This window comes from Chiloscyllium plagiosum, unplaced genomic scaffold, assembly GCF_037043375.1.
Source record: "Chiloscyllium plagiosum isolate Xiang-an unplaced genomic scaffold, Cpla_swu_hap1 HiC_scaffold_2, whole genome shotgun sequence".
Taxonomy (NCBI): Eukaryota; Metazoa; Chordata; class Chondrichthyes; order Orectolobiformes; family Hemiscylliidae; genus Chiloscyllium; species Chiloscyllium plagiosum.
Window position 1 is genome coordinate 100,122,969 of NW_028270140.1, and position 25,809 is coordinate 100,148,777.

Consider the following 25,809-nt stretch of genomic DNA (forward strand, 5'->3'; position numbering starts at 1 on the left):
CTGTCATCCTCACCAAGATCTAACTGCCTGTGGTGAAACTGCTCCACTTACCTTCTGTATCCAGCCTTCAGTGATCATTCCTCCTGGCAGACTGTCTGCAGTGCCTTTAGATGCCTCCCCTCCAGAAAGTGCTGCAGGGACTGGAGAGCTGCCAGCCGTCTGATTGACCAGCAGCTCTCAGAAGTGGAGCTACCCCCCCCTAGATGACAGTGGATGTCATGACCTGAACAATTGACAGACTGACAGCTGGAACATCTGTTCAGGGTTTGCCAGTCATGTAGAGATTGATTTGTACCAACTTTTCAACCTCCCAGCAGAATTCCAGTCTCTAGTAATTAAGGTTCTATGTGGAGGAGTAGATATATGGAACAGACTTTTACGAAAGGTAATTAGTAATACATTAATGATCTTTAGTTTAAAAAGAGCTGGATAATATCTTTCTAAAAATGAAATTGACAGTAATAGGGTGTAATTTTCAATTGGCATGGTTACTATACAATATAGTCTGTGTGCTGTGATAACTGACCGTTCACCTTCAGCAATTTTCACTTTATTTACTCTAAATGCCCCATGGTTTTAAATATCTCTATCAAATATTCTCTCTGTTATAACCGTAAGAAAGAAAACTTCTGCCAACATAAATATAATCCCACATCCCTAGGATCGTAATTGTAAATCTCCTGTGTACCTTCTCCAAAACTAGCACATCTTTCATAAAATGTAGTGGCTAGAATTGGACACAATACATCAGCTTGTGCCAAAGTAATGTTATAGAATCTCTACAGTGTGGAAAAAGGCATTGTGGTCCATCAAGTGTGTACTGACACTTCATAGAGTGTCAACCCAACCCCATAATCCTGCATTTGCCAAGCCTAATCCACCTGCACATTAAGGAGAACTTACCATGGCCCATCCACCTAGCCTGCAGAGCACCTGAAGGAAAACCACATAGACACAGGGAGAACATGTAAGCTCCACCAGACAGTCAATCAAAGCAAGAATCAAACCTGGATTCCTACCACTGTGATGCAGTAGTGCATACCACTGAGTAACCATACCACAGTTACTATAGGTTTACCATAACTCCCTGGCTTTTGCCTTCCATGAGTTGATTTTCAGGTTAAACAAAAAAGAGTTGGTTTGAGTTGAGTAAAAGGATAGCCTCAAATTTCCATTTCCCAACCAAATCTGATTCCAATTCCAGGAGGTCAAAAGGTAATTAACTGGATGGCATTTCTAAAGAGAGAGCTTGGAACTTAAAGCAAGAATTCAGAGCTTCCAAGCTTGGAGCTTGGAAGTATAACTGTGAGATTGTGGTCGGGAGTATGGTGCTGGAAAAGCACAGCAGGGCAGGCAGCACCTGAGGAGTAGGAGAATCGATGTTTCGGGCACAAGCCCTTCATCAGGAATGAGTCTGTAGAGGACTCTGATCTCCAGCATCTACCGTCCTCACTTTCTCTCTGTGAGATTGTGGTCCCAATTTTAATTCACGTTTGAAGCTTTAAGCACTGTCAGCTGGTTTCCTGAATGTCAGATAATCCCAGCAGCTTCCTCAAGATAGGGATTTGGTGGAATCAGGAGATCCTTGATCTGTGGGGCCTGATTGCTGCTTCTGTGAAGTGACCTGTCTCTAGCAGCCCCTTGTACAGCCTCACACGCACCCACAGTAATCCCACAGTGACCTTCAAATTTCATTGCCAGGCCTCTGATTCAACACACCCAACCAGACCCTTGACTTCCCCAATTCTAAGACACCAAACTCTGCCAGAACTTTGAAAACTCCACACCTCCAAGTCCTCTAAAACCCCATCCTCACCAAGAGACCTCTACCCTCCTCCATTCTCAGGGCCCAATCCCTTCCCTTCTACCTGTTCTCTAAACCCAGCCTTACATCTCTCAAAATCTCCAGTTATACATTCTCCAGCCTCCAATTTTTATTCCTAGACTTCTAATACCAGGCCCACACAGAGAAACATCTGACCTCTGCCCTCAGATTCCAATCCATCCACCAATCTTTTTCACCCTAAATATCCTAATGTCTTCTGATGTCTCCAAATTTCCACATGGCCCCAAGTCCTCTAGTTGTCCCAATATGAGGCCTCCAACCTGTATTTGGGACCAATAGTTTACCCAACCAAGACTCCCTCTTTCACCTACTCAGATCAACCATCCCTGTCCTGGACTGCATCAGGCCCACCCCCTCCTCCAATCAATACCTCTGCTCATTTATCTCTCTAGTAATTTCTTAAGTTCAAACACTGTCAGACATTATACCATTGACCCCCATCCCCTTCACTAATCAGCCAAAATACTCATGCTTGTTGGGCCACCCCATCAGCACTCTTTCCACAGCAGAGACTAATTGCTGCTATGGCCATCATTGGCTGGTTTCCCCTCTGAGTGAAGGCTCAGCTGGTGTCTGAACAGGGAAGAATCCAGTGACATCAGTGACACTTGTTGAAGTTAAAGTCTACAATATGTGGGTGCTACTTCTTACCCTTAGACTGACCCACTTCCTGGGTGAGGACAATTCAGTTCAAATTGTGCCTGTAAGCCTCTATTTATAGAGTCCCAGATTTCATACTTTATTAACTGCTTTGTGTTAACCTATCATGACACCTTCAAAGATTTGTATCTCTCTCTAGAACTTCATGGCTTCTCTCATTGCCTGTTTGAAGATGGGTAAGGCATTTGAAGAGGTGAGATGGTAACATGTGTATGTTCAAATACTGGATGAAGGTCCTCAATATGTTATGATCCCATGTGAAGAGAGTGGAACCGGCTTCCCTTCTTTGGTTAACCACAAATCCCCATCACATTAGTTGTAACAAGGTTGATTTAAAAGAAAGAATCTCTGTTTTGCGGATACCTTTCTCAGTTCCAATATATTCATGTTTTAAAAGGAAGCAAATTAACCAGGTTTTCGTGAATTAAAGAAAAAATGAGTTTGCTAGTTAATAAAATGCAAGGAAAAGTAAAATGCACAGGTTTACACACACATTAAAAATGTGAGATAAGCAAAAAGATTACAGTTCAACAGACATACCAATCAGTTTTTGGTTTGTTTGTGTGAAATAGCTGATGGAACATTGCAGCTGTTAAATTGGGGGATTCTGGTAGTGTTGACACTAGCAGTTAGTCATAGATAGTCATAGAGATGTACAGCATGGAAACAGACCCTTCGGTCCAACCCGTCCATGCCGACCAGATATCCCAACCCACTCTAGTCCCACCTGCCAGCACCCAGCCCATATCCCTCCAAACCATTCCTATTCATATACCCATCCAAATGCCTCTTAAATGTTGCAATTGTACTAGCCTCCACCACTTCCTCTGGCAGCTCATTCCATACACGTACCACACTCTGTGTGAAAACGTTGCCCCTTAGGTCTGTTTTATATCTTTCCCCTCTCACTCTAAACCTATGCCCTCTAGCTCTGGACTCCCCAACCCCAGGGAAAATACTTTGTCTATTTACGCTATCCATGCCCCTCATAATTTTGTAAACCACTATAAAATCTCCCCTCAGACTCCGACGCTCCAGGGAAAATAGCACACAATATTCAACAGAGGCCTAACCAATATCCTGTACAGCCATAACATGACCTCTCAACTCCTGAACTCAATATTCTGACCAATAAAGGAAAGCATACCAAACACCTTCTTCACTATCTTATCTACCTGCGACTCCACTTTCAAGGAGCTATGAACTGCACTCCAAGGTCTCTTTGTTCAGCAACACTCCCATGGACCTTACCATTAAGTGTATAAGTCCTGCTAAGATTTTCTTTTACCAAAATGCAGCACCTCGCATTTATCTGAATTAAACTCCATCTGCCCATTGGCCTATCTGGTCAAGATCCTGTTGTAATCTGAGGTAACCCTTTTGCTGTCCACTACACTTCCAATTTTGGTATCATCTGCAAACTTACTAACTATACCTCTTATGTTTGCATCCAAATCATTTATGTAAGTGACACAAAGTAGAGGACCCAGCACCGATCCTTGTGGGACTCCACTTGTCACAGGCCTCCAGTCTGAAAAACAACCCTCCCCCAAAACCCTCTGTCTTCTACCTTTGAACAAGTTCTGTATCCAAATCTAACCTTGCGAATCAATCTCCCATAGGGAACCTTGTCGAACGCCTTATTGAAGTCCATATAGATCACATCTACCGCTCTCCCCTCATCAATGCTCTTTGTTACTTCCTCAAAAAACTCAATCAAGTTTGTGAGACATGATTTCCCACACACAAAGCCATGTTGACTATCCCTAATTAGTGCTTGCCTTTCCAAATACATGTACATCCTGTCCCTCAGGATTCCCTCCAACAACTTGCCCACCACCGACGTCAGGCTCACCGGTCTATAGTTCCCTGGTTTGTTTTTACCACTTTTCATAAATAGTGGCACCACGTTTGCCAACCTCCAGTCTTCCGGCACCTCACTTGTGACTATCGATGATACAAATATCTCAGCAAGAGGCCCAGCAATCACTTCTCCAGCTTCCCACAGAGTTCGAGGGTACTCCTGATCAGATTGTGGGGATTTATCCACCTTTAACTGTTCCAAGGCATCCAGCACTTTCTCCTCTGTAATTTGGACATTTTGCAAGATGTCACCATCTATTTCCCTACAGTCTAAATCTTCCATATCCTTTTCCACAGTAAATAATGATGCAAAATACTCATTTAGTATCTCCCCCGTTTTCTGTGGCTCCACACGATGGCTGCCTTGCTGATCTTTGAGGGGCCCTATTCACTCCCTACTTATCCTTTTGTCCTTAATGTATTTGTAAAAATCCTTTGGATTATCCTTAACTCTATTTGCCAAAGCTATTTCATGTCCCCTTTTTGCTCTCCTGATTTTCCTCTTAAATATACTCCTACTGCCTTTATACTCTTCTAAGGGTTCACTCGATCTATCCTGTCTATACCTTACATATGCTTCCTTCTTTTTTTTTAACCAAACCCTCAATTTCTTTAGTTATTCAGCATTCCCTATACCTACCAGCCTTTCCTCTCACCCTGATAGGAATACACTTTCTCTGGATTCTTGTTATTTCATTTCTGAAGGCTTCCCATTTTCCAGCCGTAACTATTATCTGCGAACATCTGCCCCCAGTCAGCTTTCGAACGTTCTTGCCTAATAGCGTCAAAATTGGCCTTTCTCCAATTTAGAACTTCAACTTTTAGATCTGGTTTATCCTTTTCCATCACTATTTTAAAACGAATAGAATTATGGTCGCTGGCCCCAAAGTGCTCCCCCACTAACACCTCAGTCACCTGACCTGCCTTATTTCCCAAGAGTAGGTCAAGTTTTGCACCTTCTCTAGTAGGTACATCCATATACTGAATCAGAAAATTTTCTTGTACACACTTAATAAATTCATCTCCATCTCAACGCTTAACACTATGCCAGTCCTAGTTTATGTTTGGAAAGTTAAAATCCCTGACCATAATCACCCACCCTATTATTCTTACAGATAGTTTGGACATTCTGAATTTGAAAATTAGCCAAAAATAGTTATTTGGTTTTCTGTTTGACTACAACGTTTGACTGTCAATTTGCTTCCAGCAATCAGAGACATAAAAACAGACAGACTTTCCATTCTTAGAGTCAGAGAGTCATAGAGATGTACAGCATGGAAACAGACCCTTCAGAATAACCTGTCCATGCCAACCAGATATCCCAACCCAATCTAATCCCACCTGCCAGCACCTGGCCCATATCCCTCCAAACTCTTCCTATTCATATACACATCCAAATGCATCTTAAATGTTGCAATTGTACCAGCCTCCACCATATCCTCTGGCAGCTCATTCCATACATGCACCACCCTCTGCGTGAAAAGGTTGCCCCTTAGGTCTCTTTTATATCTTTCCCCTCTCACCCTAAACCTAAGCCCTCTAATTCTGGACTCCCCGACCCCAGGGAAAAGACTTTGTCTATTTATCCTATCCATGCCCCTCATAATTTTGTAAACCTCTATAAGGTCACCCCTCAGCCTCCGACGCTCCAGGGAAAACAGCCCCAGCCTGTTCAGCCTCTCCCTGTAGCTCAGATCCTCCAATCCTGGCAACATCCTTGTAAATCCTTTCTCAACCCTTTCAAGTTTCACAACATTTCCGATAGGAAGGAGACCAGAATTGCACACAATATTCCAACAGTGGCCTAACCAATATCCTGTACAGCTGCAACATGATCTCCCAACTCCTGTAGTCAATACTCTGACCAATAAAGGAAAGCATACCAAACGCCTTCGTCACTATTCTATCTACCTGCGACTCCACTTTCAAGGAACTATGAACCTGCACTCCAAGGTCTCTTTGTTCAGCAACACTCCCTAGGACCTTACCGTTAAGTGTATACATCCTGCTAAGATTTACTTTCCCAAAATGCAACACCTCACATTTATCTGAATTAAACTCCATTTGCCACTTCTCAGCCCATTGGCCCATCTGATCAAGATCCAGTTGTAATCTGAGGTAATCTTCTTCGTTGTCCCATTTTGGTGTCATCTGCAAACTTATTAACTGTAACTCTTATGCTCGCATCCAAATCATTTATGTAAATGACAAAAAGTAGAGAACCCAGCATCGATCCTTGTGGCACTCCACTGGTCACAGGCCTCCAGTCTGAAAAAAACCCTCTGTCTTCTACCTTTGAGCCAGTTCTGTATCCAAATGGCTAGTTCTCCCTGTATTCCATGAGATCTAACCTTGCTAATCAGTCTCCCATGGGGAACCTTGTCGAACACCTTACTGAAGTCCATATAGATCACATCTACTGCTCTGAGCTCATCAATCTTCTTTGTTACTTCTTCAAAAAGCTCAATCAAGTTTGTGAGACATGATTTCCCACACACAAAGCCATGTTGACTATTCCTAATCAGTCCATGCCTTTCCAAATACATATACATCCTGTCACTCAGGATTCCCTCCAACAACTTACCCACTACTGAGGTCAGGCTCACCGGTCTATAGTTCCCTGGCTTGTCTTTACTGCCCTTCTTAAACAGTGGCACCACGTTTGCCAACCTCCAGTCTTCCGGCACCTCACCTGTGACTATCAATGATACAAATACTTCAGCAAGAGGCCCAGCAATCACTTCTCTAGCTTCCCACAGAATTCTCGGGTATACCTGATCATGTCCTGGGGATTAATCCACCTTTAACCATTTCAAGACATCCAGCACTTCCTCCTCTGTAACCTAGACATTTTGCAAGATGTCACCATCTATTTCCCTACAGTCTATATCTTCCATGTCCTTTTCCACAGTAAATAATGATGCAAAATATTCATTTAGTATCCCCCCCCATTTTCTGTGGCTCCACACGATGGCTGCCTTGCTGATTTTTGAGGGACCCTATTCTCTCCCTAGTTAACCTTTTATCCTTAATATATTTGTAAAACCCTTTGGATTCTCCTTAACTCTATTTGCCAAAGCTATCTCATGTCCCGTTTTTGTCTTCCTGATTTCCCTCTTAAGTATACTCCTACTGCCTTTATACTCTTCTAAGGATTCACTCGATCTATCCTGTCTATACCTGACATACGCTTCCTTCTTTTTCTTAACCAAACCCTCAATTTCTTTAGTCATCCAGCATTCCCTATACCAACCAGCCTTCCCTTTCACCCTGACAAGAATATACTTTCTCTGGATTCTTGTTATCTCATTTCTGAAGGCTTCCCATTTTCCAGCTGTACCTTTATCTGCGAACATCTGCCCCCAGTCAGCTTTCGAAAGTTCTTGCCTATTACAGTCAAAATTGGCCTTTTTCCTATTTAGAACTTCAACTTCTGGATCTGGTCTATCCTTTCCATCACGATTTTAAAACGAATAGAATTATGGTCGCTGGCCCCAAAGTGCTCCCCCACTGACACCTCAGTCACCTGCCCTGCCTTATTTCCCAAGAGTAGGCCACGTTTTGCACCTTCTCTAGTAGGTACATCCACATACTGAATCAGAAAATTGTCTTGCATGTACTTAAGAAATTCCTCTCCATCTAAACTTTTAACACTATGGCAGTCCCAGTTGATGTTTGGTAAGTTAAAATTCCCTATCATAACTACCCTATTATTCTTACAGATAGCTGAGATCCTCTTACAAGTTTGTTTCTCAATTTCCCTCTGACTATTAGAGGATCTATAATACAATCCCAATAAGGTGATCATCCCTTTCTTATTTCTCAGTTCCACCCAAATAACTTCCCTGGATGTACACAGACTGCATTTATTTACCTCACATTATGTTCATAGTCTGGGGATGTAATTCATAGGATGTGGTTTAGGGTTTTGCATTGTATCTTTTCCTTTGAAGTGCTTCTCTGAAATTCCTTTGTGGACTTCTAGGTGAGACATTCAGAGATCTCTGAGAGACAGCGTGGACTCAATGGGCTGAATGGCCTGCTTCCCAACTGTAGGGATTCTATGATTCTACATACAGCCATTTTTTTAGAAAACAGAATAACTTGTAGTTAAAAGTTCAATATGTCCTTAAGTATTTTGAGGCTGGAATTTATTGTCATCCCATGTGCCTGAAACCCACTACCTTCCTGCCTCCTACTGAAGTTAAAAAGAGGGAGGACTTGGACAAATCTCCAGTGAGGCTGCCAGTTGATGCTCTGAAGATGCAATTAATGATCCTTAAAGGACCTCATCCCATTGTACCTTGCACTTCCCTTTAATGGGAAGGCACGGGGCGGTACGGTGGCACAGTCGTTAGCACTGCTGCCTCACAGCTCCAGAGACCAGGGTTCAATTTCCACCTCAGGCAACTGTCTGTGTGGAGTTTGCACATTCTCCTCCGGGTGCTCTGGTTTCCTCCCACAGTCCAAAGATGTGCAGGTTAGGTGAATTGGCCATGCTAAATTGCCCGTAGAGTTAGGTGAAAGGGTCTGGGTGGGTTGCTCTTCGGAGGGCCGGTGTGGGCTTGTTGGGCCAAAGGGCCTGTTTTCTCACTGTAAGTAATCAATTAAACTCTACTTGCAACATCAGTACTGAAAAGGTCTTTTACATCATGAATACCTAAACTTTAGTTTAAACTTGAGGTTCAGTTTTAAATCAAACGTTAATTCTAATTGATAGAACCAACATACATATTCTAAACACACATTATTTTAGACCTTTTTTTTACTTACTTCGGCATTCTGAAAGACTGGATTATAATCTTGTTATGTTGTGCAACAGCTAAGGCATTCTCTATTGAGAATAATCATTACATTCCCACGGCAATATCTGTTATGATGATACTATGGCATTAAGAGGTAAGTTTTGCCTGTTCCTTTTATGAAGGCAGTTTGAGATAGATGGAGTGAGCAGCCAACTCTACTCTACTCAATAGAGTAAACAGCTTGTAAGGCCTTGAGGTTTTCTTTTAAATTGGAAGAATAGAAGCAGCCTGAATGGGTGGGGTCAAGCTCCCATAGAACCCAGAGTTAGAGTTTTAGCTTTCTACAGTTGTTAAGGTCTTGAAGCTGGATATGAAAGTTCTTATTCCTCTCTCTGTTACAACTAAAGGCTGAGGTTTTCTTCCTGCTGCTAGAATTGCATGTGAGACGTATTATTTTACTGAATTTGTCTTTGCCAAGGGTGTGTTTATGGGATGTTACTATATTTGAACTATAACTAGTTAATTTTAGTTAATTAGTAGTAGTTTATATTTATATGTATATATATAATATATATATTATTTTATTACGCATTTTGATAGAGTTACAGTTAAGCCAACTCTTTTATTTTTATTTTGTCGGTATTTTAACTGCAGTGTAAAAAATAAAGTATGTTTTGCTTAACAACAAATAGTTTGACCAATTGAATTGCATCTGGAACTCAATGCCTTCCACTAATCTTTAAAATAAGAAAATGTTAGGCTCTGCACTATCTTCTGAATATATTTTGAGGGGGGTTGACTTATAGTGCCCAGTGTTGTAACTAATAGTGAATTTTAGAGCAGCTGTTCGTAACTGCAAACAGAAAATTAAAATAGAAAATGCCAGAAACACACATTATGCCTTTCAGCATCTGTGAAGAGAGGAATAGAGTTAACATTTAGGTTGATGATCTCTGAAAGAATCAATATTATTTCATAATTGATTACCAACATCAGCAATGTCATTGCACTTTTAAAAATAAAATGTAATACTTTTATGACGTTTATGTAGACTAATCACAGTAACATTTCTGCTTGGAAATTAAAGAAATAAAATCAGAAATTAATCCTATTCATATTAAACTTTGAACTAAATATGGTGCTTTATTTTTATTTCTCTAAACTTGTGTCTTAGTAGTCGACCTCAAAAATAATGTAGAGGTTACATGAATAAAAATTTCAACTGTTCAAAAGTTTACTGATGTCAAATCAACTTAGGATGATAATCATGAAAATTCTAAGCCCTCAGTCAGGATGTGAAGTTTTAAAGTTGAGGTCATGTTATACTTTGAGACATGGGTGAAAAGACTTGAAAAACAATTCACTCTGGATTGAGTTCAGGAGGTTTGATGAGTGCAGAATGAAATGGAGGTGATCCATGCTGTTTATACTTTCATCCCGATTAGCAACAACTTTTCCACCAAGAAGGCAGCCAATGAAAGAGAAGTGACTTACTTTGGTAAAGGCAAATAATTCCCTGCCTAGTTTTGACCTTGATGTAACTGAAAATACACTGCACATTTTCTGACTCAAAGTTACAGATGAGACTCAATTATATTTCTAGTTTATGTTAAATTCATCCCATTTCTTTCTTGCAGGCACAAAGGTTTGTTGTTAACTTTCCTGACAACCATAATCAGACAGATGTTCAGCTCCCCATAATTAAACAAATATCTGTACTTCAAATGATGAAAGAACTAAAATCTTTGACTACTGGGTCTGACACATTTCTTTACAAGGTTAGATGTTTGTCAGTGAATATGTAGATCAAGTAGGATAAAACAGTAAAAATTGCAGTTGTCAGGCAATCATATAGCTATTTAGCTCACTATATTTCAAAGGCAAGTAAGTCAGGGATAAGGTCCCCTCTGGTTGACTTTTCAGAATATTCAGTGTCTGATTGGCAGATGTGTAAAACAAACCTTACTGGTCCACGCTGCATTATTAGACCTCCACAACACCACTGTACAGAGCTGGAGTAATTCATGTATCAGGGAACTGCATGAATGTAACCAGGAGAAGACAGACTCAAGATGGATAATGGAATGAAATCTCTGCAAGATACAATTTGTTCATTGCTACCTGACAAAAATCCAACGTTTATCTTTAAAGATTGTGAGTCATCTTTATAAAGGATTTGAAAAATTATTCTATAAATCTATTGTTGTATTTTCATATACCAATCCAAAATTTTAAATTACTTTAGCATGTTTACAGGTTCACGAAATGCTTTGTAAGTTTGCATGTCTCTTTGTAAATTATGTATATTTATACCACGATAATATTAAATATTTAAAATAATGAATAACTCAAAAATACAATTGATTTTTAATTATTACATAAAAACAGATATCATTATGTTTCTTGTTTCATCATGTTCTTACTTCTGCTATTTTCTAAGTTAATTATTCTGAACTGGAGCTTTGCACACAATAAAAATAACATTTTATAGTTTTGTTTTACCTCCTGGATCTTACTGGCTCTATGATAGCAAGAAGTAGCCGTTATGAAACTAAAAGTGCTTTTATTTCAAAGAAGTCTGAATGCTATTTTATGTATAGTTAGCTCTGCTTGTGGCCTGAACTGAATGTGTTAAATCAATGAAATTGATTTTAAACCAATTATACTATGAAATATAAAACATTTAACACAAATAAAAGGAAGCTACAGAAGGTTGTTAATTTTATGATGACAGCTTCTGCCTACTTAATATATTGTACCTCTCTAAAACTCACAGGGATAATTGTTATATAATTATTTGGGACCACACTTTGGCTAACACTTAGGGGTATGCCATAAATTACGTTTATGGTATTTTTCTGTGACTAATCCTTGTAGTGCACATGATGAAGTATGCATTTGCAATTTACTGAATGCAGACAGAATTTTCCATTACTGCATTTTCATTAATAGTCGTATCTTTTAATTTACAAACACTGCAGTAATTTTTAAAAGCAAAAAATAAATTGACCAGTACAAGACCTGTATTATTTTAAACTGTACATTGTCATTTATTTTAATGAGATAATAATATGCATGTAAATTTGTTAGATAAACTACAATCTAGCAGTTCTGACCTAATTTCTAGCAAATAAGTTAATATTGATAAATGAAAACAACAGCATGCAGGTCCTGCTCCTTGGATGTTGCCTGACCTGCTGCGCTTTTCCAGCAACACATTTTCAGCTTTGATGTCAAAGGCAGTCACTCTCACCCCATCGCTGGAGTCCTGTTCTTTTCACCACATTTAATCTAAGTAATGAGATCAGGATCTCAGTGACCCTGGCAGAACCCAAACTGATTGTGAGTGAGCAGAGTATTGCTAAGCACTGCTTGACAACATTGTTGATGATCCCTTCCATCACATTACTGATGATCAAGAGTAGTCTGATGATGTGGTAATTGGCTGATTTAAACTGACCTACTTTTTGTGTACAGGAAAAACCTTAGCAATTTCAAAAAGCTGTTTTTCAAACTGTGTAAAGCTGTTTTGTAATCTTCAAACATCAGAGCAGAAGTTAAACATTTTGCCGACTGCAGAAAACTTTAATAGGATTTAATTGAAGAAGTTATTTGGTTTCCTATGTTTCTATTTTTCATTTTCCACTCAATCTAAGCATTGAGTTCTGGTACCATAAGAATTATGTAGAGCTACACCCATTAGATTCACCTTGGTGAATATCAAGAACCATTTTTTCTTTATAATTAGTTTCATATGGTGTATCAGAAGACAGAACTCATTGTAGTCATAATATAGGTTCCTTTGCAACTATTAATTGAAAATCTGGCATTAATATTGCAGACGAATTCCTTTGAGCACCAGCATTGTGTTAGTTGAGATTTATAATCCTACTGTCATCTATAATATTTGGTTACTGATCGAATGGCAAGATACAGGTAAGTAATGCAGTACGTTGTTTAGATTTGATCTCCCCAAAAACTCTCAATGTGGCACATAGAGATTAACAAAGGAGTCTGTATGAATGAATCCCATATTTCTGAAACAAAAGCTATTTGTAGTTTTAAAAGCAACTACCATCCTTTTTGAACCATGTTCCTGTCATCCAGTGATGATAAAATCCATAAACTAGTGTGGCACCAATTTCATCAATCGCAGAGCATTTAAAATTTAAAATTTAGAACCAGCAATAGGAAACACATGCTGTATATGTATTTATGACTTTCTATATATCAAGCTTAGAGCCCAATATACACAATACTGTTTCTTCAGCTGCTTGAGCCCTTCCTTGGATCTGCCTGAGTTTACATTTAATGTACTCAACAATGTGAACAATTTTATCAAACCTTTTCATTTTGCACTTTTTTTTAGATTACTTACAGCGTGGAAACAGGCCTTTTGGCCCAACATTCCACACCGACCCGCAACCCACCCATTCCCTTACGTTTACCCCTTCACCTAACACTACGGGCAATTTAGCATGGCCAATTCACCTAACCTGCTCATCTTTGGATTGTGGGAGGAAACTGGAGCAAACCCATGCAGACACAGGGAGAATGTGCAAACTCCACACAGTCAGTCACCTGAGGCAGGAACTGAACCCAGGTCTCTGGCCCTGTGAGGCAGCAGCGCTAACCACTGTGCCACCATGCCGCCCACTCTCAAGCATACTCTCAGAAATATCAATGTAAAAGAGAACAGCATTTTTATATTGGATGAGAAACATCTGCTGATTGGTTGGAAAAGTGGATGCTGATTTTTTTTTGCTGTTCCCATCACATTACCATTCTTGAATATTGGCCTGATGAGTAGAAGGTGTTTTGAATATTTGAGTATCTTTCTGTTCTCGGAAAACGTGAAATTAAAAGCAGAGGAACTGATGTAAACATTGTATTAATTGGAAGCCAATATGCTAACTACTTTGAAAGACAGCTTGTGCAGAGATCTTGCAATAAAATCTTAAGTAATTTGCAAACAACCAACACTCAAAGAGATGTCATTTTCTGAAATGGTTATTTTCATGTAAATATTTCAGAAGTAGAATGAACACTTTTGGAAGATGGTCTTAATGTTCTGTGCCTTATTCCATCTTCCATTAAATCCACTGTTGCAAATATCTATTCCCTTCTCTTCCATACACTTGTCTACTTTTCCCTTAAATAGATCTTGACTATTCCTTCTGGCCACTCTCTATACTATTGAATTCACATTCTCACCAATCTGTGGATGAAAACATTTCTTATGAATTACCCATTGGATTTTATATTGGTAGCCTCTATGGCCTCTAGTTGGGCTCTTCCTCAGGACAGGCAGCATCCAGGGAACAGGAGAATCGACGTTTCGGGCATAAGCCCTTCTTCAGGAATCCAGCAACACATTTTCAGCTCTGATCTCCAGCATCTGCAGACCTCACTTTCTCCTCTTCCTCAGGATCTTGGAGATAGTGGGAACTGCAGAAGCTAGAGGATAAGAGTGGGTAAAAAGTGGCGCTGGAAAAAGCACAGCAGGTCAAGCATCATCAGTAGACAAGGGGAGTCAATGTTTCAGGTCAGAAAATGTCGTCAGATCCTGATAAAAGGTTCCGATCTGAAACGTTGACCCCCCTTCTCCTCTGATGTTGCTTAACCTGCTATGCTTTTTCCAGCTCCACTCTTTATCAACTCTTCCCCAGGAGAGAAATCATCCTTTTTGTCACCAACCAGAAAGATAATTCATAATTTTATCTTATATGTATTAAATCACACTATAACATTTTTTCCTGAGCAAACATGTCCAGCCTGTTAACTATTCCATTTGTATACCTACACATTACTGCTATCATCCTTGTAAATCTCCTTCATTCTCTTCAGTTCCTTGTTATTGTATAATAAATAGAACTGCTTGCGATATTGCATATGTGGAGAAACCAACTGATACAGGTTTAGAACATCTTCACTACTTTTTAATCTAACAACTCTAGAAGTAATCCCAAAAGGGATTAATAACCTGAAACATTGACTTTTCTACCTTCTGACGCTGGCTGCTTACTGAGTGCTTCCAACCTCATGTTTGTCTACTTTGGATTCCAGTATCTGCAGTTTTTTTGTCTCTGCTAATTTCCCTCAATTACAAATAGATGAAAAATGAGAAGGGACCTGCGACAAATGATCAAAATGTTTCATGTCAGGGTGTCCCTAGGGCTAGGAGATCGAACAACATTTAAAAAAATTCATTCTGAGAAAGTGAGCTTCATTGACTGGATTCATTGCCTTTTCCTAATTGCCTTTGAGAAGCTGCCTTCTTAATCTGCTGCTGTCCATTTGGTGTTAATGGACCCACAATGCTATTAGGAAAAGAATTTCAGGATTTTGACCCAATGACGCTGATATTTTTCCAAGAAGGAGGAAGACTTTGGGAAGGGTGATACAAACGCTTACAAAGCAAAATGATATGGTGGCATTCAACTAATTTAATAATAAAATGCAGAGTGGTACAGGAAGGGATAGAGTGTGCCAGTATTTTTAAAGATGCAAACAGGGTCAAAGGGAGAGCAAAATTGTAAAAACACAAAATTAACAAAAAACACAAAATACTTAAATACATGTAGCATTCATTAAAAAAGTGAGTTATTGGTATGGAGATAAATGGGTATGATCTTACAGCCATTATGGAGGTCCAGTTAAAAAGAGATTAAAACTGGGAACTTGGTATATGACCTTTTGAAATAACAGTCAGGAAGGTCAGGGTGGTGGGAACTGCTTTGTTGGTGCAAGGTGCAAGGTGTATAATAGCAAGAAATGATCTTGGATTGATGATGTAAAAGCCTTATGAGGGGGAGATAAGAAATAACAAGAGAAAGAAAACATTAATCATATAGTTCTGATATTTCAGTATGACATTAGGGCTATAGTGAGAGATGATGTAGGTTCTATGGAGAAAAAGATTGAATTGATGTAGGTGGAAATTAGAAATAGTAAGGTAAAAATGTCACTGACAGACATAGTCTATAGGCCACCAAATAATAACGTCACAGTGAGGCAGGCAATAAACAAAGAAATAACTGATCCAGGCAATTGGTATTGCAATTATCATACGGGATTTTAATCTACATATTGGCCTGTCAAACCAAGTCAGTCAAGGCAGCCTTGAGGAGGAGATCATAGAATGTACCCATGCTAGGTATCTCAAACTGCATATAAGAGAACCTGTGAGGGAGCAAGTTATCCTAGATCTGGTCCTGTGTAATGAGGCAGGAATAATTAATGATCTCATAGTTCGGGATCCCCTCAGAAGGAGCAATCACAGTATGGTTGAATTTAAAATACAGATGAAGAGTGAGAAGGTAAAATCCAATACCAGTAGATTGCGTCTACAATGGGATGAGGGAGAAGTTGGTTAAGGTAGATGGGATCAAAGACTATATGATGGGACAATTGAGGAACTTTCAAAGTAATTTTTCACAGTGCTCAGCAAAATTATATATCAGTGAAAAGGAAGGACTGTAGGATCAACCATGGATAACTAAGGAAGGGTATCAAATTGAAAGCTAATGCATACAAAGTGCAGAGATTAATGGGAAACCAGAGAATTGAGAAATCTTTAAAGGTCAACAGAAAACCAGAAAAAAAAGCTATAAAGAAAGGCAAGGTAGATTATGAGAGTAACGTAGCTCAGAATATAAAAACAAATAGCAAAAGTTTCTACAGATATATAAAACAACAGAGTGGCTAAGGCAAATATTGGTCCTTTACAGGATAGAAGGGGGATTTAATAATGGGAAATGAGGATGTGGCTGTGGTGTATAGGTATTTTGAATGGGTATTTTGTATCAGTCTTCACAAATAACATGCCAATAATTGATGAAAGGGAGGCTATGGTACAGAAGCTTCTAGAAACGATCATTATCACTAAAACCTAAAATTATAAACCAGTTAGCTTAACTTCCATAGTGAACAAAATGCTTGAATGTATTATCAAGGAAGAAGTAGCAAAGCATCTCGATAGAAATTGTCCCATTGGGCATATGAAGCATGGGTTCATGAGGGCAGGTCATGCTTAACTAATCTACTGGAATTCTATGAAGACTTTATGAGCACGGTGGACAACAGGGAGACAGTAGATGTGGTTTATCTTGATTTCCAAAAGGCATTCGACAAGGTACCACACAAAAGGCTGCGGCATAAAATAAAGATGCATAGCGTTATGGGCAATGTATTAGCATGGATAGAGGATTGGTTAACTGACAGGAAGCAAAGAGTGGGGATAAATGAGTGCTTTTCTGGTTGGCAATCATGACTAGTGGTGTGTCTCAGGGACCACAATTATTCACAATTTGCAAAGATGGTTTGGAGTTGGGGACCATGTGTAGTGTGTCAAAGTTTGTGGATGACACTAAGATGAGTAGTAAAGCAAAATGTGCAGAAGGCTGTGAAACCTTGCAAAGGGACATAGATAATTTGAGTGGGCAAAGGTCAGGCAGATGGAGAACAATGTTAATAAATACAAAGTCATCAATTTTGGTAGGAATAACAGCAAAAAGGACTATTACTTGAATAGTAAAACAAATTGCAGCATGCTGCTGTGCAGAAGGACCTGGATGTCCTTGTGCATGAATCATAGAAGGTTGGTTTGCAGGTATAACAGGTATATAAGAAGGAAAATTTAATTTTTACCCTCATTGCTAAAGAGATTGAGTTTAAAAGTAGGGAGGTTATGTTTCAGCTGTATAGGGTGCTGGTGAGGTCACACCTGGAGTACTGTGTGCATTATTGGTCTCTTGAGAAAATATGTACTAGCACTAGAGGGCGTGCAGAGGAGATTAACTAGGTTGATTTCGGAGTTGAGGGGGTTAGCGTATGAGGAGAGACTGAGTAGACTGGGATTATATTCATTGGAATTTAGAGGAATGAGGAGGGATCTTATAGAAACATGTAAAATTATGAAGGGAATAGATAAGATCGAAGTAGAGTAGATGTTTCCACTGGCGGGTTAAACTGGAACAAGAGGGCATAGCCTCAAAATTAGAGGGAGCAAATTTAGGACTGAATTGAGAAGGAACTTCTTCACCCAGAGGATTGTGAATCTATGGAATTCTCTGTCCAATAACGTAGTTGAGGCTTCCTCAGTAAATGTTTTTAAAGCTAAGATAGATAATTTTTTGAACAGTAAAGGAATTAAGGGTTTTGGTGAGAGGGCGAGTAAGTGGAGCTGAGACCATGAGAAGATCAGTCATGATCTTATTGAATGGTGGAGCAGGCTCAAAGGGCCAGATGGCCTACTCCTGCTCCTAGCTCTTATGTTCTTATGAAAGAAATAACAAGACATCTGGATAGAAATCGGGCAGACGAAGCATGAGTTAATGAAAGTCAGGTCATGTTTAACTAAATTACAGGAATTCTTTGAGAACGTTGTGGACACAATAGACAACAGAGAGCTAGTGGATGTAGTGTATTTGGAACCAGAGGCATTTGGTAAGGTGCTATACAAAAGGCTACTGCATAAAGCACATGTACATGCAATATATTAGCATAGATAGAGGATTAGTTAATAAACAGAAAGCAAAGAGTGGGGGTGAACGTGTGTTTTTCTGGTTGGCAATCAGTGGCTGGTGGTTTGCCTCAGGATCAGCATTGGGACCATAATTTTATACAATTTACATAAATGATTTAGAGTTGGGGTCCAAGTGCAATGTGATAAAGTTCGCAGATGACATTAAGGTGAGTGGTAGAGCAAAGTGTGCAGAGGATACTGAAAGTCTGCAGAGGGATATAGGTAGGTTAAGTGAGGAGGCAAGGTTCTGTCAGATAGAGTAAAATGTTGGTAAATGTGGGGTCATCCATTTTAGTAGGAATGGCAGCAAAATGAACTATTACTTAAATAGTGAAAAATTGCAACATGCTGCTGTACAGAGGGACCTGGATGTCCTAATGCATGAGTCATGAGGTGCAGTAGGTAATTAAGACGGCAAATAGAATATTGTTCTTTTTTGCTAGAAGGATGGACTTTTAAAATAGTGAGGGTATGCTGCAGCTGTATAGGGTGCCGGAGAGGTGACACCGAAAGTGCTGTGTAAACCTATGGTCTCTTCATTTGAAAAGGGTTTACTGGCACTGGAGCGGGTACACAAAAGGTTCACTTGGTTGATTCCAGAGTTGAGAGAGTTGGCTTATGAAGGGAGATTGAGTAGACTCAAAGTAAGGGGGAACAGATTTCAGACTGAGCTGAGGAGGAATGTCTTCACCTAAAGGGTTGCAGATCTGTGGAATTCCCTGCTCCATGAAGCAGTTGAGGTTCTTGTTGAATGTTTTGAAGGCAAAGATAGATTTTTGAACAGTAAAGGAATTAAGGGTTATGGTGAGCAGGTGGGAAAGTGGAGCTGAGTCCACAAAAGATCAACCATGTTTTAGAAGGCACATAGGGTCAGATGGCCTACTTCTGTTCCTATTTCTTATGTTATGTTTTTGCTGAGTTTTTCCAGCATTCTCTGTATTTGTTTCATTGTGTATTGATTTGTCTTAAACTGTTATAGTCTAGGTAATTCATATTGAATGCTTAAGAACAAATTACATTAGTTTCTGTTTACCCAAACTCATTAAACGGCAATAAGAAACATATTTTCTGAACTTCCCTAAACATTTTAAGATGCCCTATTTTTGTTCTCATACAGTACATGTGGTAGAAACATTGCAGGAATTTTGGGAGACAAAGAACAAGCAAGGAGCTGTCTTTAAGAATGGATGCCTTGTGGTATATGAGTCAGTGCCATCTCCTTTTGCTCCGTATGTATGTTATGTGACTCTGCCAGGAGGCAGTTGCTTCGGCAACTTTCAGGTAACACTCTTTTACCTTATATGTTGCATTACACATACCCGATTATTTTGTAGATTACACTGTAACAACGATGCACTGTTTTATAAAATACTCCTTTTGTCTCTTTGAATTTTTGCTTATCTCCAAAATGCTGATTGGATTCATGTGTAGTATGTAACAACCACAGAACAGTTCCATCAAACCAGAAATGTACTTTCTATTCAACTTTTTATAGTCAACTTTCTATTTAATTTGATGGCTGAATACCTCTAATTTACAATTATTGCAAGGCATTTGTCAGAAGATGCAAAATTAATTAATTCTTTTCACTGAACAACTTTCTTTTAGTTTGTCAGGGTTGGCACAATTATGTGATCTATTTGTTTCTCTTTCTGAAACTATTTGTATTCAGTGAAACATAGACCTCATAGCCTGGTAAGTCTTCCATTGTCACTATAAGACTGAAAAATGATGATGGCCTTTAACTCTGTCTGTGTGGAATTCCTTGTGACTGGGACAAAAGTGCACATTAAAGCAGAAATCCTCCAAGAGTTCTACTTTAAAACAATCTTCAAAAGGGCATGTTCAATTTTAATGTACTGATTCAGCACCTAAACTTAGTTTTGCCCTGTAACATCAATTGCCAAGTATTCTTATCTTCCCACCTATATCTGATTATAAACTAATTTTCCCTCAAAATTAGGCATTTTCGGGAGATGTGTAGAAAGAGCTTTTTTTTTAAATTTAGTCACGGGACGATGGTGTCACAAAATAATTGTCACAAGAGAAGTCATTGAATAATCTATTGAGACCAATGCCTAATGTAACAGCTTCTTTTCCTGCATATATCATTAAGTGCTAGCTCATATCCTGATTTCCCCACTTGGAGCACAGGCCTGCTGAGTGGATATGAAGCAGTTTATCATCGGGGGGATAGAATGGTGATGTGATGGAAGTCTCTTTCATGCACTATTTAATGATAGGTGCAAAGTGCTGTTAGAAGATTTGCAACAGCTTAACAGGTATGATACATAACAGAAAGAAACAAAGAACCAGAGGATATTTTGTCAAAATTGTGAAAAATAAATATAACAATGAGTAGCCTGGATGCTTTCTTTGTGTATCTATAAACGGCATAAAATAGCTATGCTCTGCCTCTTTCGCTGAAGTGCAAAGGATGAAGTCTCTTTCCAATGATTGCTCATACTATGACATCACTCTAAACGTTCACACAATGAGATCACTTTTCTCTTTAGGGTGATCTGCGCAAGCTTGTGGTTAGCTGTACTGCACAAGGTGTCAGGAGGTTTTTGAAGCAGGCCCCTCCTGCTCTGATGGGATAACTCAGATTCTAAATAAGCTAAAGAGATAAGAATTTCATTTTTAAAAGTTATTTTCAGAAGAAACCAGGATCTCTAAGATAATAAACCTTCCCTGATAATAGATTCTAACTCTTTTGGGACCTTTGAAATATCCAGTGTGGAACTCATACCTACTCACACCAAGCATGAAATCAGGACGATTGGATTGTGTGCTGGCTGGAAGCAATGGAATTTACAGTACAGGACAAGACCACTCAGCCTATCATGTCTGTGCTGGCTCATTGAAAGAACTATCAAACTAGCGCTCTTAGAACCATAGAGTCATAGAGTTGTACAACATGGAAACAGGCCCTTTGGTCCAGCTCGTCCATGCCAACCAGATATCCCAACCCAATCTCTTCCTACCTGCCAGCACATGGCCCATATCCCTCCAAACCCTTCCTATTCATATAATCATCCTGATGCCTTTTAAATGTTGCAATTGTACCAGCCTCCACCACTTCCTCTGGCAGCTCATTCCATACACGTACCACCCTCTACGTGAAAAAGTTGCCCTTTAAGTCTCTTTTACATCTTTTCCCTCTCACCCTAAACCTATGCCCTCTAGTTCTGGACTTCCCCATCCCCAGGGAAAAGACTTTGTCTATTTATCCTATCCATGCCTCTCATGACTTTGTAAACCTCAATCAGGTTACCCCTCAGCCTCCGCGCTTCAGGGAAAACAGCCCTAGCCGATCCAACCTCTCCCTATAGCTCAAATCCTCCAACCCTGGCAACATCCTTGTAAATATTTTCTCAACCCTTTCAAGTTTCACAACGTTTTTCCAATAGGAAGGAGACCTGAATTGCACGCAATATTCCAAAAGTGGCCTAACCAATGTCCTGCACAGCCGCAACATGACCTCCCAACTCCTGTACTCAATACTCTGACCGATAAAAGAAAGCATACCAAACGCCTTCTTTGCTATCCAATTTACCTGCAACTCCACTTTCAAGGAGCTATGAACCTGCACTCCAAGGTCTCTTTGTTCAACAACACTTCCTAGGACCTTACCATTAAGTGTATAAGTCCTGCTAAGATTTGCTTTCCCAAAATGCAGCACCTTGCGTTTATCTAAATTAAACTCCACCTGCCACTTCTCAGCCCATTGGCCCATCTGATCAAGATCCTGTTGTAATCTGAGGTAACCTTCGCTGTCCACTACACCTCCAATTTTGGTGTCCTCTGCAAACTTACTAACTGTACCTCTTATGCTCACATCCAAATCATTCATATAAATGATGAAAAGTAGTGTTCTTCCAGAATGGTCTTATCTACTACTAAGTCTGTCCAAATTCTCATGAAGCTGCCTAATGTCTCCCTCACAGCATCCCTCCCACCAAGCTTTCTGTCATTGCAAACTTGGAAACATTACATTTGGTTCTACATCCAAATCATTGATAAAAATCTGGGACACAAGTATTGATCCTTGTACTACTCAACTAGTCACATAGTTCATCAACATGAAACTGATTTGTTTAAACCTGCTGTACATTTCCTGCCTGTTAGTCAATCCTTAATCCATGCTGGCATGTTATCTCCTTTTCCATGTGTTTTGGTAAGCAATCTCCCATGGACGATTTTAGCAAAAGCCTTCACAGAATCCAAGAATCCTACTCTTTATCAGTTCTATAAGTAACATCCTAAAAACCTCCAACAGGTTCATCAAATACAATTTCCATGGATAAATCCATGCTGACAATGCCAATTGTTATTCAAATGTACAGATAGTGCTTACTTTATAATAGGTTCCAGCATTTTCCCTGCTTCTGACGTAAGTCTAACAGGTCTGTTCTTCTCCATTTTCTCTCTTCCTCATTTCTTAAATAATGGGGTGACACTTGCTACCTTCCAATCTGCAGGAGCCATTGCAGAATCTATAGAATTTTGGAAAATAATCACCAATAGTTTTTATATCCATGGCTACCTATATTAATCTTTCTGAGATATAGAATATTATGTAATACAGCACGGAGACAGGCCCTTTGGCCCAAACTGCTCCATGCTGACCAACATGTCCATCCATGCTAACTCCATTTCCCTGCAGTTGGCCCATACCCTTCCCAACCTTTCCTATCCATGTATTTGTCTAAATGCCTTTTAAATGTTGTTAAAGTACCTGCTTCAACCACTTCTGCTGGCAGCTCATTCCAGATGTCTACTGTCCTCTGTGTAAAAACGTTGCCCCACAAGTTCCCTTTTATTATTTCCCCTCTCACCTTAAACTGATGCCCTCTAGGTGTCAATTACCCAACCCTGGGAAAAGGCCTGAGTTCATTCACCCTACCCATTCCTCTCATGTACTTTACACCTATTTAAGCCCCACCCCAGTCTCCTATGCTCTAAAGAAAAAAGTCCTAGCTTGTCCAACCTCTCCCTATAACTCAGACCATTGAGTCCAGGCAACATCTTTATAAATTTTTTCTCCACATTTTTCTCCATCCTTTCTATAGCAAATAACCAAAACTGAACACAATACTCCAAGTGCAGCCTCACCAACGTCCTGTACAACTGCAACACAACTTCCCAACTTCTATACTCAATGCCCTGACTGATGAAGGCCAGTGTGCCAAAAGCCTGGGCACTTAACAACCATCAGTCTCATTAAGTTTTCCAACAGAACCTTCCCTAATTTCCTTCAATTACTCATTCTCTCCAGTGCCTTGCATTACTAATTCGAGGAAATTTCTTATACCTTCCTCAGTGATGACAGACACATGATTTAGCTTCTTTGCTGTTTCTTTGCTCCCCATTATAAATTCTTCTGACTCTGACCATAATGGACCCACATTTGTCTTAGCCAACTTCTTCCTTTTGAGATATCTATAGGAGCTTTTAATAGACATTTTTCTGCATTTTGCTAGTTTTCGTTCATATTCTCTTTTCCCTTTGTTTATTAGTTTTGAAAGTGGAATTGAAGGTAATCAAATTGTGATCTCATTGAATGGTGGGCTGAAGGATCTAATTATGCTCCTACATCTTATGGTTTTATCATCCTCCTTTGCTGTATTCCAAAATACTCCCAATCCTCAGGGTTACTATGATTTCTGACAACTTCATAGGTTGTATCTTTTGAACTTTTTCAGTCCTTAACTTACTTTGTTAGCCATGGTTGACTGGAACCTCGATGGCTTGGAACCATATCCACCGAGGTAATGCAGCCCTCCAAACAGGTACACTGGGTACCCAACTGGCAATCCAAAAGAGAGGTACTGAGAACAGACTGCCCTTAATTTGATGGACCACCACACTCCAGGTTCCAGGTACCAGAGACTCCAAAATCCATTTTCAGTGGAGATTAACAACATTTAACAATATTACATTAACAACATTTAAAAGGCATTTGGACAAATATATGGATAGGAAAGGATTAGAAGAATAAGGGCTAAGTGCAGGGAAATGGGATTAGAGTGGACAGACATTTTGGTCAGCATGGATCAGTTTGGGCAAAGGGCCTGTCTCTGCGTTGTGAAACTCTATGACTCTATGACAACTATCATTGAAATGGCATGAACGACAGACCACGAAAATGAGAAATGCTGGGCTGGGAGTTGAGACTTGGGGGATTACAACTTTTTCCAGCATTTTCTCTGAAAAAGAGACAGTTGTGATTGTGGTGAAAATATAGGTCTTAGTTCTGGTCAATGTAAGCGAGTTAATGCTCAAATGTCCCTTGCCTAATGTGATGTATGTATTGAAAATTTTAAACTTGCTACTGGGTTAGCTTTGGAGAGGATGTAAGTAACTTCTATTTAGATTACTTTAAATTTTATTTAATTTAAAGTATTTAAATATTTCACCTCTTGAATATCATACACATTTTCCCAACTTCTGAGTTGTGCTTTCAGTGTCAGATACATTAAACATTGAGTACAGACTGTTACTTTATTCCTCCTAGGATATAGCCTTCAGCTGTCCCCTCTCTTGTGGACCACCGCTACATTTATTTTCTGACAGGAATTCCCATATGTGTGGAACCATTACTCCACAGGGTTGTGTTGTCTTCCACGTTATACATACATCCCTTTCTGTATACGATTGATACCTCACTCATCACTGTAACAAACTATTTCTTCAGTTGACTTATAAATAAAAATTCTTACTTTGTAGACTGTCAGTGATTATTCTCTGTAGTCACAATTTATGTCATGTCAAAATCAACTTCCTTCGTGATCTTTGCTGTAATAATTGGTCATTTAAACTATACAACACCCACCACAACAGAGCCTCCTTTGTTTGTGCCATTGGACACAAAACAAATTATTGTCTCGATTAGAGTGGTGCTGGAAAAGCATAGCAGGTCAAGTAGCATCCGACGAGCAGAAAAATCGACATTTCGGGCAAAAGCCCTTCATCAGGAATAGAGGCAGAGTGCCTGCAGAGTGGAGAGATAAATGAGAGGACGGTGGGGGTGGGGAGAAAGTAGCATAGATTACAATAGGTGAATGGGGGTGGAGATGAAGGAGATAGGTCAGGGAGGAGGATGGGGGAAGATAGCAAAGAGTACAATAGGTGAATGGGGGTGGGGATGAAGGTGATAGGTCAGA

At 39.6% G+C, this 25,809-nt stretch overlaps 1 protein-coding gene across 1 annotated transcript in view; it reads left to right on the forward strand.

Annotated features, from left to right (window-relative positions):
- Window positions 1–11,186: 11,186 nt before the first annotated feature.
- lix1 (limb and CNS expressed 1) overlaps window positions 11,187–25,809 on the forward strand; it is a 50,445-nt gene continuing 35,822 nt past the window's right edge. The window contains exons 1-2 of the mRNA XM_043702835.2: window positions 11,187–11,268; window positions 19,758–19,921. Coding sequence (XP_043558770.1) covers window positions 11,187–11,268; window positions 19,758–19,921 — 246 coding nt within the window. The remainder of the gene's footprint in view (window positions 11,269–19,757; window positions 19,922–25,809) is intronic.